Source organism: Pelophylax lessonae (assembly GCF_965119305.1).
Source record: "Pelophylax lessonae genome assembly, chromosome: 10".
NCBI lineage: Eukaryota > Metazoa > Chordata > Amphibia > Anura > Ranidae > Pelophylax > Pelophylax lessonae.
Genome location: NC_138777.1, coordinates 85,941,390 through 85,955,903, shown reverse-complemented (window position 1 = coordinate 85,955,903; position 14,514 = coordinate 85,941,390). Strand labels below are relative to the sequence as shown.

Below are 14,514 nucleotides of genomic sequence, written 5' to 3'. Positions count from 1 at the left end.
ATCTGGACATGGTCCTGCCCATGCCCAAGGTCTTCCCTCCAATGGAAAAACGCTAACCTCTTCTTTTTATGTATAGACTCGACAGTGCAGGAGACAGCCAACCTTATGCATAAAGGTTTTGAGCCTGTTGGTGGCCTCTTTGAAGTAGTCCCATATGCATAATATTCCAGACTGTTGCAACTCAAATTACTGGCAATGTGGGACAGGTAGGCTCAGTAACTGGATCACTGCATCTGCCTCCCAAAACCAGGCTTACACTGGCCTGGTGGATAACAAGTCTGGCACTGGAAACTGGAAAATCCTTTTTTCCCAGTGCTTTTGAGCATTATTACGACTGACAGCAGCCTGTCAGGCTGGGGATCAATCCTTGGCACTCTCAAGACAAGAAATTCGGTCACTGAGGGAAGCTTGTCTGCTGATCATTATGCTAAAGCTTAATGTGATCGTGATCACAATCAAGTGCCAGACTAGACATATGCCGGTTTTCGGTAATTCGATATATCGCGGTATTGCATAGCCACGGTATTGTTATTGTGGCATTTTTAAAATACAGAGTTTCTCTGTCAAGTCTGCCTGACTTGTGAATTGATACATTTCAGTGAGCTGGATGACTCATTCACTCACACAGCTAACCCCTTTCAGCATTAAGTCTCCTAACTATAAACAAAAATGATTACATTGTATCTTTTCCTTCCCTCTGCCAGGGAGAAAGGAAGTTTAACCTCTTAAAGACTGGATCTTTTTCTGACACTTGTTGCTTGCAAGTTAAAATCAGTTTTTTTTTTGCTAGAAAAGTACTTAGAACCCCCAAACATTTTATATATTTTTTTAGCAGAGACCCTACAGAATAAAATGGCGATTGTTGTAATATTTTATGTCACACTGTATTTGCGCAGCAGTCTTTCAAACGCAATGATTAGACTTTAATGAATAAAAAAAAAAAAAAAAAAAAACGTAACAGTAAAGTTATCCCAATTTTTTTTTTTTGTTACACAGAGAATCGTGAGAGAATCGTGATCTTTATTCCAAGCTAAAAAATCGTGATTCTCATTTTGGCCAGAATCGTGCAGCTCTAATAAATATATATATATATATATATATATATATATATATATATATATATATATATATATATATATATATATATATATATATATATATATATATATATATATATATATATACACACACACACGCATAGCAGCCCACATTACATTATTATATAGCCATCAAGCAGTGTCTACAAAAAATGCAGAAAGCTTGCCAGAGCAGGAACTTCAGGTTAGTCGCATGGTGCAAAAGCAGGATGGATTTCAAGGCCACTGAATTTTAAAAAAATGCTGCATGCACCTTTTTTCTGCGGAAAATGAGGGCATAGCAGCCCGTTCAAATCAATGGGCTGCTATGCCTGTGCAAATGTGGGCCGCCAACCCGCATACATGTGAACCGCCAACCCGCATACATGTGAACCAGGCCTAAAGCAATAGTAAAGTCATTTATAAACACCTCCTTCAGGTTTAACCACTTCTTGACCACAAGGATTTGCCCTCTTAATGACCAGGCCATCGGATCGGAGCCGAGCGCCAGGACCAGTTATCACCAGTTAGGCCAGACACTGCTTGATGACCTATTTTAGGCCTGGTTCACAGAGTCTGTACTGACTGACTATATAATAATGTGCATAAGTGAACCAAAGCCCCTAAATTCAGCAATGAAATTGAAGTGAGGTGGAAATTTAATAATTTAAATTTAATAATAGAATACCGTGATAATACCGTATACCGTGGCAAAACCTTAATCAATTAATCGCAGCATGAAAATCTGATACCGTCACAAGCCTATGCCAGACTGGGCGGCAAACTGGATAATCTAGATCCTTGGGGATCCGGCCAGTGAGCACATGTAGACTGTAGCTCCGCGCTAGGTCAAATGCGACATAGCTCCACCAGACAGGGGCTGGGCCTGGGAGTTTAATGGCTCGCGAGGATGCATACGAACTGGCTTCGGCCTGAGTCGCAGCATTTCCTCCTGGCCGATAGCACCCGCATTACGATGGAGCGGTGTCCTGTCCAGAGCAGTGCCCACCCTGTTCCTGGTGTGGTAAGTAGCAAAGTAGCTCCCCCCCCCACTACCCCTAGAAGGTTTTGGGATGGACGTGGGCCCCTTCCTGGGATTGTCGGACCCCCGGGTTCCTCCCAGCCTCTTTTTTTTTTTTTTTTTTTTTTTAATTTTAGTCACTGTAGGTCTTTCGCCCCCGCCTGGTGAGGTGATGAGCTGGCTTTGCCACATGCTCTTAAGGGGGGTTGGTTGTAGTTGCTGCTGACCAGGTTTCCCTGGTGCGTAACGGGGGATTGGGCAGGGTTCCCTGCCACCTGAGGAATGGTGATTAGGGCAGAGATGTCCTCTGGGCTCCCTGCGGCAGTTGTTGGGCTGGCGGAGCACATGTTTTTACCATGTGAGGCGGCCCCTGTGAGGATGGCCCCAAGGAAGGGGGTATGCCCCGAAACGCGTAAGCTGCATTTAGAGGTTCCACATCTCTACACAGTCTGTACCTGCACACCATGCCCAGTGGACCTCCTTGGTGGACTTACCATCTCTATTTATGCCTATGTTTCATCCATTCTTGAAGTATGTTGTATACATGTTTTTAACAATAAACTGTTTTTAAGGTAATGCGCTAGGTTGGTGCACCCTCTGTATATTTTTTCTTCCATATTTAACACTGCTTTAGGACGTCCCAGTTGTTAAGAAGAATCAGGAGGTGTCCATCAATGAACGAAAGAGAAAATGGGATTTTTGACTTACTGTAAAATCCATTTCTCTGATGTTCATTGGCGAACACAGGACCCATCATGTGGCTTTCTTCTGACACTGCTTGTAACAAAATTGAGTGCTTTTTGCTGCCTAGTGTCCTACTCCTGTAGGGGGCAGTATAACCCAATGGTTAAGATTCAGGAGTGGTGTCCATCAATGAACATCAGAGAAGTGGATTTTACAGTAAGTCAAAAATCCCATTTTTCTTCAGTCTGTTGTGGGTCAGCGCTTGGCCTTAAGTATTATCAAGTATCAAAACTCCATCCTAGGGTTTTTCTTCCAGAGATCTCTTGATTCTCACTCTTTGTGAGGTTCTAATGCAGGGTGCCTCTCACATTATTCCTCCTGTGTGCTCCCCAGTGACTTAGTGGAATCTCAAACTGGTTTTATCAGCTCTTTTGAAACCACCTTTTGAACTTGGTTATGTTCCTCTATCAATTCTTACTCACAAAGTTGGCTTTCGTATGCTACAGGACAAGGTTGTTTTGAGGCCCAGACCTCTTTTCTTCTTATGATGGTTTCTTCCTTTCACCTTAACTAGAAAATATTTGGCACCTCTGTTCTGCTTCTGAACATTCTTCTCCAGTTTGTCTCTCAGCTGCAGCTTCCCTGTTAGTCCTGAAGGTCCCTGTGAGGAACGACCTGCTTTTCGCCCCACTATTGCCAGGTGGATTCCTCAGCTCCTCCAATAACGCTTATGACCTGTGGCGCAGGGTTCCCTCTTTTCTCGTTAAAGCAGTCTTCACTTGAGCCACCCTTGCTGTTCTGTTTTGTTCCTTGTAGGCCTGTTAGCCTTTCATTTGCTGTTGCCTACCCCTCAGTTAAGAAACAAATATGATATGGAATGTATCGCAGTGAGAAATTAACAAACGATAAATATATAATGCGATCATCAATTTATCCCATTCTTTTATGTGGTTTGATTAATTATACAATGGATATAAAAAGTCAACACCCCCCTGGTATAATGTCAGGTTTCTGTGATGTAAATTAAATGAGACAAAGATAAATTATTTCAGAAAATTTTCCACCTTTTTAATGTGACCTATAAACTATACAATTCAGTTGAACAACAAACTGACATCTTTTAGGTGGAAGGAAGTGAAAATAAAAAACTAAAATATGGATGCATAAGTGTGCACACCCTTAAACTAATACTTTCTTGAAGCACCTTTTTGATTTCATTACAGCACTGTCTTTTTGGGTAGGAGTCTTATCAGCATGGCAAATCTTGGCAAAATTTGCCCACTTTTCTTTGCAAAAACACTCCAAATTTGTCAGATTGAGGGCATCCCCTGTGCACAGCCCTCTTCAGATCACCCCACAGATTTTCAATATGATTCAGGTCTGGGCTATTCCAAAAGTTTAATTTTCTTCTGGTGAATCCATTCCTTTTGATTTGGATGTATGCTTTGGGTCGTTGCCATGCTGAAAGATGAAGTTCCTCTTCATGTTCCGCATTCTAGCAGAAATATGGAACTGTTCATAATTCTCTCTACCTTGACTAAGGCCCCTGTTCAGCTGACGAAGAACAGCCCGAAAGCATGATGCTGCCACCACCTTGCCTTACTGTGGTATGGTGTTCTTTTGGTGATGTGCAGTGTTATTTTTGGCGCAAAAACATCTTTTGGAATTTTATGGCCAAAAAGTTCAACCTTGGTTTCATTGGACCCCATAACACCCATAACACATTTTCCCACATTGACTGACGAACAATCGGCCGTTCTGTTGACGGACAACAAAACTTTTATAGCCTGCACACCTGATTTTGTTCGGCCAAAAAGTCTGAGTCGGTTGTCGAAAGCATCATACTAACAAGCCGAAAATCGGCTGATCAGACGTTGGCCGAAAATTCACGGCCAACTATCGATGCGTGTGTACGAGGCATAAGTCTCCAGCTCTCTGCTTTGCCCTTCTAGTGCTCACAAGGCTGTGGAGGGGGTGGAAGAGGCTGGCTCATGCTCTCAGAAGATCGCTGAGAGGCTGAACCGGTCCATGGTTCTGAGTGGATCTCGAACATATGGTCAGGATCTTTTCAGAGCCTAGACCTGCGGGCTTCAGCTCGCTGTCTGCTGAGAACTGGTCACAAGAGTGCAGAACAAACTGCACTTTTCTGATGACTAGCAGAAATAAAGCCAAAAAAGCTTTGGCTATACTTTTTTTTTTTTTTTTTTTTTTTTTTTTTTCCTTTTTAAATAAAAGCAATAAAATAACATTCGTAGGTCAGAAGATATATGGAATAGTGAAGCAGTCCTATTTTCTAGTAAGCCCTCAAATGGAGATCAAGCCACACTTGCATATAGTCGCTTCTTCCTTGGACCCCCAGGCTGAGCACAAGCACATTTGATTTATACAGCTCGGGGTGATTCATCACGTTGTGTGTGTGCAGCTTGGTATTTTTGGGCTGTTGTGTGGAATAATTATTTTGACATAACATTCCTCAGACTGCTTTTGGATGTTCCAGAATACTTCATTTAGTGTCCTGTAATGTGCAATTTAGGAAAATAATTTTAAAGCCACATTTTAATAACTCCTGTATATTTAGAAAAATTTAAAATGCATGCAAGAACCTACCTGATCTGTGGTGCTAAGCAGGAGGTAGTTTGCGTAATCAATTTTTTTGGATTGAATGATTAATACCCCTGTTTGTCGTTCCCTGTTTCTATTTGAGAAGTTTTTCCTTTACTTCATGTCCAAGGATCTTGGTCTGCCACTTTTTGCAGCAAATAACTTGAAGATTTAAGTCTAAAACGACATGTTACCAATTACTGTCTTTTTCTTCGTCCTAGGGTTACCTCTTCATCTCCGTGCTGGTGAATTCAAATAGTGAGCTTATCCGCCTCATCAATAATGCCATCAAAAATGACTTGTCTAGCCGCAACCCCACATTCATGGGATTGGCTCTGCACTGTATCGCCAATGTAGGTAGTAGAGAGATGGCAGAGGCCTTTGCTGGGGAGATCCCAAGGATACTGGTTGCTGGGTAAGAATGTTTTCTATAGATCTACTGTACATTTATTATATCTATAATACTCGTATAATAACATCCTGAGATGTATGGACAAGAGTTCTCATCCTGTAACCTGTTGGCCAGGTGATTGCACTTGTGTTAACCATACATTCACAGAGAAAATGTGAAATAGCACTTCAAGAGTTATTCCTGAATTATTATAAAAGTCTGCTTTTATTTGTTACAAACGCAAATCTTGATGAAGTCTATCGGAAGAAACGTGACATTGTCACCTGTGTCCCACCTCTCAGAAAGTGGGGGAAAAAAGTATTTGCAAGTAAAAAAGGAAAAAATGTTTTAACGAATGGAAGATGATTTTACACCACGAAGAGCTGAACTTTTGATGTGATTTTTAGGGAAAGGGGGGAACGGTCCATTTGAAAATGAAGATTGCTGTTGTGAAGCTTTCACTATATTAAATATGATTTCTACATCAGGCAATGCTGTATGAACTGATGCTATTTTACTATTTTGCACTGTGCATTATGCTGGATGATTACGTCTTACTGCATTTTATATAATGGAGGATGAAGAATCAACGTGCAGTCTGCTTAAGGCTGGGTTCACACTGATGCAGTCGCGGATCACAGCAGGGGGTCCAGTGAGTCCCTGTTCACCGATTCAGATGCGAATCGGGTCCAAATATTTGCCTGAAACAGAGCCTAAGATGCACAGGATCCTTTTCCAATGTGGACTGCGACCGCATCAGAGCTGTGGGAAGTTAGGACTCCTGTCATGAGACTTCGATGCCAGGAAACCCACATCCAACTTACATCAGTGTGAACCCAGCCTTACTGGACGCAAGTTTGTGGATTGGGATTATTGAACAGAGCACCTCTCAAGCATATATGCAGATATGTGCATTAACCACTTCCCAGCTGTCTCATAGCAGATTTACTACTACAGGGCAGCCGTTCTGTGCACAATCACATGTGTGTCATATATATAAATATGTATGTGTGTGTGTGTGTGTGTGTATGTGTGTGATGGACCACATAAAGTGGCACATAATTGTGAAGTTAAAGGAAAATTATAAATTTTTACAAATATCTGAAAAGTGTGGCGTGCATTTGTGTTTAGCCCGCTTTACTCTGATACCCCTAACTAATATCGAGCTGAACCAGTTGCCTTCAGAAGTCACCTAATTGGTAAATAAGAGTTCATCTGTGTGAGAAGTTTAAAGCCGGTTTAGGTTATAAAAAAATATCCCAAGCTTTGAACATCTCACAGAGCGCTGTTCAAGCCATTATCTGAAAATGGAAAGAATATGGCTCAACTGTAAACCTACCAAGACATAGCTGTCCACCTAAACTGACAGGTTGGGAAAGGAGAGTATTAATCACAGAAGCAGCCTAGAGGCTCATGGCAACTCTGGAGGAGCTGGAGATGGCCACAGCTCAGGTGGGAGAATCTGTCCACAGGACAACGATTAGTCATGCATGCCACAAATCTGGCCTTTATGGAAGAGTGGCAAGAAGAAAGCCATCGACAGCCATAAGAAGTCCAATTTGTAGTTTGTGGGAAGCCATGTGAGTGACACACAAAACGTGGACGAAGGTGCTCTGGTCAGATGAGACCAAAATTTTACTTTTTAGCCTAAAGGCAAAACGCCATGTGTGGTGGAAAACTAACTGCACCCTGAGCACACCATCCCTGGTGGTGACAGCATCCTGTTGGGATTCTTTTCTTCAGCAGGGACAGGGAAGCTGGTCAGAGTTGATGGGAAAATGGATGTAGCTAAATACAAGACAATCTTAGACGAAAACCTGTTAATCTGCAAAAGACTTGAGACTGGGGTGGAGGTTCGCCTTCTAGCAGGACATCGACCCTAAACATACAGCCAGAGCTACAATTGAATAGTTTAGATCAAAGAATATTCATGTGTTGGAATAGCCCAGTCAAAGTCCAGACATAAATAAAAATTGAGAATCTATGGCAAGACTTGCTGTTCAGACGCTCTCTATTCAGTCTGACAAAGCTTGAGCTATTTTTGCACAGAATGGGCAACAATTTCACTCTGTAGATGTGCAAAACTGGTAGAGACATATCCAAAAAGACTTACAGCTGTAATTGCAATGAAAGGTGGTTCCATAAAGTAATGACTCAAAAGGGCTGTATACAAATGCACGCCACACTTTTCTGATATTTATTTGTAAAAAATGTTAAACATTTATCATTTTCCTTCTACTTCACAACCATGTGCCACTTTGTGGTGTTCTATCACATAAAATCCTAATAAAATCCTAATAAAATACATTTTAGTAACATGACAAAATGTGGAACTTTTTAAGGGGTATGACTTTTTTTCAAGGCACTCTATATATGCGATTCTGCACTTCGCCTAGGGGGGGCGTTCATGTCCATTGCTTCTGCTGTGATTAATTGTGGCGTATGTTTGCCAATGGATGTCCGCCGACCCCTGCTGGTCGGAGAGCAGAGACACAGGACAGAGCTCTGCCTATGTAAACAAGGCAAACCATATATGCCTAAGTAAACGAGGCAGAGCTCCGTCCTATTAGCAGGGATTTGATGGATTTTCATCAGTTGTCAACAAACCGGCGCATGTCTGGTACGGTTCTCTTCTCGTACGCTGTACACAGAGATCCGTACAGTATGAGTGTAGAGACCGCAGCACCGCTCACCCCTACCTCATTCATGCCCCTTCTCGCTTCGGCCATGCCCCATCCGTGCCCACCCATGCCCCATCTGTGCCTTGTCAGTTTTCATCCATGCCCTACAGTGCCTCACAAAAATGTAACGGGTAGTCAGGAAATTAAATTTATAATTTTATGTCCCTAGAGCACCTGACGGTGCTCCCTGAATGGTGGGCCTCTGTATGTGGCTAGGCTGTGTAAAAGTCTCACACGTGGTATCGCCATACTCGGGAGGAGTAGCAGAATGTATTTTGGGGTGTAATTTTTGCTTTGTACATGCTATGTGTTAGTGATGCCCTGCTCTCCTCATTTGCTCACTGGTTGGGATTGCCGGTAGCCGGGGCCAATGGTTCCTGCTGCCGTCTTACCCAATGAGGAGGAAGAGACCTGGGATTGCCTCTGCTCTCAGGACATTGCTGGATTGAGAGAGGAATCGCGGAAGTATTTTAGGAGGGGCTGCTGAACACAGGTGTTTTAAATCATGCATAGAATGCATGAAGGTAAAAAAACCTTGAGCCTTTACAGCATTTTTAAAGGAAGGCTCCTTTCACACCTGCCTGCTGCGGTCCGTTCTCTGCTCAGCGGGGATCGATCCCCGCTGAGCAGGCGGATGACAGCTCAGTCTCCTCACTGTGTGCGGAGAGGGAGGTGTCAGAGCCCCGCTGCTCTCAATGGGGGATCGGATGAGAACGGACCGCCATCCGTCCAGATTTCACGGACAGGATTGGATGCGGATGGCAGCGGGTGTCAGCGGACATGTCACCGCTGACATCCGCTGCCCCATAGGGATGCATAGAGGATCCGATCAGGTCCGCCTAAACTGACAGGCGGATCTGATCAGATCGTTCATGTGAAAGGGGCCTAAGCCTTGGAAAGAAACTCTGTACAATTGGGTGTTTCAATTTTTTTGCTCTCCTTGGTCCTTGGATGAAAAGCCAGTGTCTTATTTTATAAAGCTTTTTTTTCTGTGTCTTAAGCAGTTTTAATAAAATGGATATTACTCAATTCATTACATTTGATATTTTTCCATTATCCCATTTAGTGTTCATGTGCAGAAATACCATATTAATAGTGTTCTAGTAGGATATTTTTAACTGGAATAAATTTTTACGCCTGTAATTTTTGCTTTTGTTGAGTTTGATGATGATCCTGAATATTGACATTTGAAAAAAATACAGATTTAATTTGTCAGTTAGCCATGATTTGTTGTATGCAGCATCTCTACTGTTATTTCTTTGTTACCAGAGACACCATGGACAGCGTTAAACAGAGTGCTGCCCTCTGCCTGTTGCGTCTGTACCGTACATCTCCGGACCTGGTGCTCACAAATGAATGGACTTCACGAGTGGTTCACCTGCTTAATGATCAGCACCTGGTAAGGCAGTCAGAAGCTGGGCTTGTGTTTTGACAGTGTTCTTATTTTATTACCTAAAAACGGAATGGGTCTCATTCTAAAACCTTTACAGGTGTTTTCACAATCTGTATGTTGCTGGAAGGTTACGTTACTTGTAGACATTAGATGGAAAACTGGTCAGGTTTAAGAAAGATCTTTCATTTAAAGCGTATGCTAAAACAAAAATGTAATATATTGCAAATTATTATTCCTTAGATGGTGGCTGCTAATTTTCTTTTTTTTTTGTTTATGGGATGTGGGCAGCTGAGCTGCAGCTCAGTGTGTCCATTTAGACATGGAGCTGCTATTTGGCCCCACCCCCTCTCCTTATTGGCTAACTGGACAGCCACTGGAGCCAATGGCGCCATGGCTGTGTCTCAATGCCAATCAGGAGGGAGAGTCCTGGACAGCCAAAAGACTCGTGGACATCGCTGGACAGAGATGGACCTCAGGTAAGTATTAGGGGGGCGCTGGGGAGGCTGCTACACACAGGTGGTTTATTTATCTTAATTTATAGAATGCATTAGGATTAAAAAAACCTTCTGATTTTACAACTCCTTTACTCCTACAGCTAACACGATTCATGTCCTAGGGTGGATATGCTCACTCACTCCACTGACGAAGCCATGGTTGGCCCTTGGCTGCTCTGCACTGCTAACTTCTCATCTGCTTTCATAAGGTGGTGTTCTTTTGTAGTCCACAGAAGGCAACTCAGACAACGAATACATTTAGTTGGAAATGTTCTGTATATTATATAAAAAATATTGAAGCATGCACTGTATCTACGGGAGGAGACACGCACACAGAATGGCTGCAAGACAGTTCTCTTGCCTATTCAGTAACTTTCAACAGCTTTAGTATGGTAAAAGAGAAGGTTGGATCACGTGTCAGCTGCCTTAAAATACAGTTCTATGTTTGACACTCAAGGTCAATACTGGCTATATGCTTGGAAATGCAAAATGTTGTCTTCTATTTTCTCATGAGAACGCAGCTGAAGAATGAAAATTTTAAAGAATTATGTGTACACCCAAAAGGAAATTGAGTCTTTAAAGCATATCTGAGCAGGAAGTAATAAGATCAGTGGAGTTCATTAGAATTTATGTACTTGTAGAAAATGCACTTTAGCCTAAAAATTAATGCAGCCACCACACCTAAAAAAAAAAACGTATTCTGCAATATATTACATTTTTGATTTTGGGTTTGGCTATCCTTTAATTTTCTTATACTTGACCCATGCATCCAAACCTTTTGTGGTCCTGGATAGTGGCTAATTGGAGTAGAAAAATAGTGGCTGGTTACTTGTTCAATTCAGTAATTCCAGCATTTTTTTCTTGGTGGTGCCCTAAAATTTCAGCTGTTTGTATCCTATGCATGGCCAATTATAATTCATATTGGTTAGACATCTTATGTGCATTGGTAAGGACAGACAGCTACAAGCCTTTATAGTTGTCCGAAGTTTTTGCAATTTGGCATTGGTAATTCCATTGAAAAAATGTCTGTACTTGGGCACCTTCTTATGGAAAAATACACCAAAGTTGTATCCATGTGTGTAGAACATTTACCCATAAGCGGAGTTTGGGAGAATGCTGGGGTGGGGCTTGCTAGTTGCTGTTGGCTTTACACTTTTCCAGTTTTTTGTGGTTGAGCATGGTCAGCGTTTGCAATTAAGTCTCACTAATGGAATAAACTTGTATCTTCTCAGGAATTATGAATCAGAATTTTCATGTAGTATATAATTTCTTCCTTTTATTTTTCTCGCAGGGTGTAGTAACTGCTGCCACCAGTCTGATCACCACCCTGGCACAGAAGAATCCTGAAGAGTTTAAAACTTCAGTTTCGTTGGCAGTGTCCCGGTTGAGCAGGGTAATCATGAACCTCTTACCATTGTTTGAGTCCTAATTTCTAATGCCAGACCTTTCTCTGCTTGGTGCAATGTGTTTGATTTTATTACAGCTTTGCTTAATAAAATATATTTTTCTGGCTTTTTAGATATTCGTAGAGAAGGTATATTTTTCTGGCTTTTTTGATATTAATAGAGAAGATATTCAATTTTTCTGGCACACTATTAGGCCTCATGTACACTGCTGCTAATAAACAGACGTTTAGGAGCAGTTGGGTGTTTTTTTTTTTTTTCAGCAGCCCCTGAACTCTCCTCTGGTTATCTGTCCATGTACACTGAGACATTTAAAGTCGTTTAGAGGCAGTTGAGTTTAGTGGCTTTTTTTTTTTTTTTAAAGCAAAAAAATACGTTCAGATGGAGGTTTATTGGAATTTGAAATGCCAAATGCTTGTAACAGCGTGTAAACTCAGTAACTCCCATTTATAAGCGTTTCATGTTAGAGCGGAGTTCCAACCAAAAGTGGAACTTCTGCTTTAAATAGTCCTAACCCCTTGACATGCCACATTTGGCATGTCATTTCTTTGGGGGGGGGGGGGGGGAGCGGGTACCTAGTTTTGACAGGTGCCCGCTCCCACTTCCGCTCAGAGCACCACGGCGCCCTGAGCGGAAGTTCTCCTCTCCTCCCTCCCTCCAATCTTCTGGGACATGTCAGAGGTCCCAGAAGATTGCCGGCCAATCACGACGCATAGCGCAACTCTAGCATGCGCGGTGTGTACCCGGCTGTGAAGCCGCAAACTGTCACAGCCAGGTGCCCACATCAGTGATGCCGGCGCCGCAGAACAGAGAGGGAGAAGACCGCGCATCGCTGGACCGTGGGACAGGTGAGTGTGCGGTTAGACTGGAACTCCGCTTTAAGTCGTTTTTTTGGGGATACATTTCTGACCATTTTACAATGTAAAAACGGAATGCAGTGCGTTGTGCTGCTGTGAAGTCACATAAAGTGTCTGTACACTACAATAATGTTTGCCTAAAAAACAAAAAAAGCTCTGTGATGTGATAAAATGCGCAGTACACTGCCCCCTACTGCATGGCTCTGTAGCCCAAAAAGCTATGCAGGCAACAGCAGGTTGGACTGCAGTACATTGTGAATAGCCTCTTATCCTGGCCATTGCAAAGTTTACTTTTTGTACTTTAGAAGTATTTGGCTGTCCCACAACACACAGTAGCTTTAATACTTTCATTATACCCAAGCTTTTTTTTTAAAGTTCTGTTTTAGTTTGACTCTACTTTTCTCTATCGTTCATTGATGGACGAAGTCTCTAATCTTCGTATCAGTAGGGTTATACTCCCCCCCCCCCCCCCCCACCCCCCCCCTACAGGAGTAGTACACTAGGCAGAAAAAAGTTCTGGCTATGCCTATGGGCAGTCCCTCTAATACCCTCTCTCTCCCTGCTATAGGATGTCCGTTTTAATCTGCCTAGTCAGGAGTAAGGACCTAGTTCCTTGCTGGAATCACTGGTCCTGGCACAAAAACATTTCTAGATATAGTTTTTTCTAGTCGTCTTTTTCTCCTGATTTTTTTATTTTCCTGTGAGATCTACAAGCAACTAAGCTGGATCTGGGCGACGGGCTGGATATATTGGATCCAGTGGTCACCCCAGCCAGCCAGCGCGTGCTTGCAGACCCCAGCTCCGCGCTAGGTCGGCCACGACATAGTCCCCCACTTCGGCGGAGAGGGTTTCTGTCAGGAGATGGCGACCCTGGTCTGGCAAACAAAAATCGAGTTTCTCCAGACCTGAGGACAAGAGCCCTTCGGTGCGCCCACACCCATATCTGGGGGGGGGGGGCGCGCGTTTGCCGTTTCCTGGACCTGTGGTTACCCCGGATAAAAGACAAATAGGTTCACGAGGTAATACGGTCCGGGTACAAGATCGAGTTTCGATCCGTCCCACTGGTAAGGTTCCTCCCTTCCAATGTGAGATTGTCCCCGGTTCGCCTACAGACTCTTTGGGGCGGTACAGGACCTGTTACAACAGGGAGTAATAGTTCCAGTTCCGTGTGGGGATGGTTTTCTGGGCTTTTATTCAAATCTGTTTATGGAATCCAGGAAGGACGGCAAGGTGCGTCCAATCCTGGACCTGAAGGCACTGAATTGCTTTGTGCGAGTTCACAAATTCAAGGTGGAATCCATTCGCACTGTGGTGGCTTCCCTATATCAGGGGGATTTCCTGGCCTCTATAGACATCCAAGATGCCTACCTTCACATCTCAATATGGGCAGGACATCAATGGTTTCTGCGGAGTCTCCCACGGTGCTGGTGACAAATTTGGGGATCACCATGAGAAGGAGTTTGGGTTGATTCTGAACCTTCGAAAGTCATCCCTGGTCCCTTCCATGAAACTGGACTATCTGGGCTTGACTTTGGACTCGTCCTCAGCCAGTGTGTTTCTTCCTCCAGACAAACTCCAAATACTCCAGAGTCCAGACTGTGAGTTAGCTAATGCTGTCCAGCAAATGGTCGTCCCTTCAGACCTGTATGAGAGTTCTGGGACTGATGGTGTCGTCCTTCGAGGCGGTCCCCTTCACTCAATTCCTCCAGAAGGAAATCCTTCTCAAATGGAACAAGAATCCAAATTCCCTGTACAATCAGATCCAGCTGAGCCAGGTGACCAGTGAGTGGTCCCCGATGCTCAAACAAGGGAAATCCTTCCTTCCTATATATTGGACAATTGTTACCACGGATGCCAGTCTATCTGGGTGGGGAGGGGTTCTCGGCAGGTTTTCTGCTCAAGTAGTCTGGTCC

At 43.2% G+C, this 14,514-nt stretch overlaps 1 protein-coding gene across 1 annotated transcript in view; it reads left to right on the top strand.

Moving 5' to 3' along the window:
- LOC309565092 (AP-2 complex subunit alpha-2-like) overlaps nucleotides 1-14,514 on the top strand; it is a 201,100-nt gene that overhangs the window by 91,927 nt on the left and 94,659 nt on the right. Inside the window, exons 4-6 of the mRNA XM_082269852.1 lie at nucleotides 5,604-5,797; nucleotides 9,724-9,853; nucleotides 11,633-11,734. Coding sequence (XP_082125978.1) covers nucleotides 5,604-5,797; nucleotides 9,724-9,853; nucleotides 11,633-11,734 — 426 coding nt within the window. The remainder of the gene's footprint in view (nucleotides 1-5,603; nucleotides 5,798-9,723; nucleotides 9,854-11,632; nucleotides 11,735-14,514) is intronic.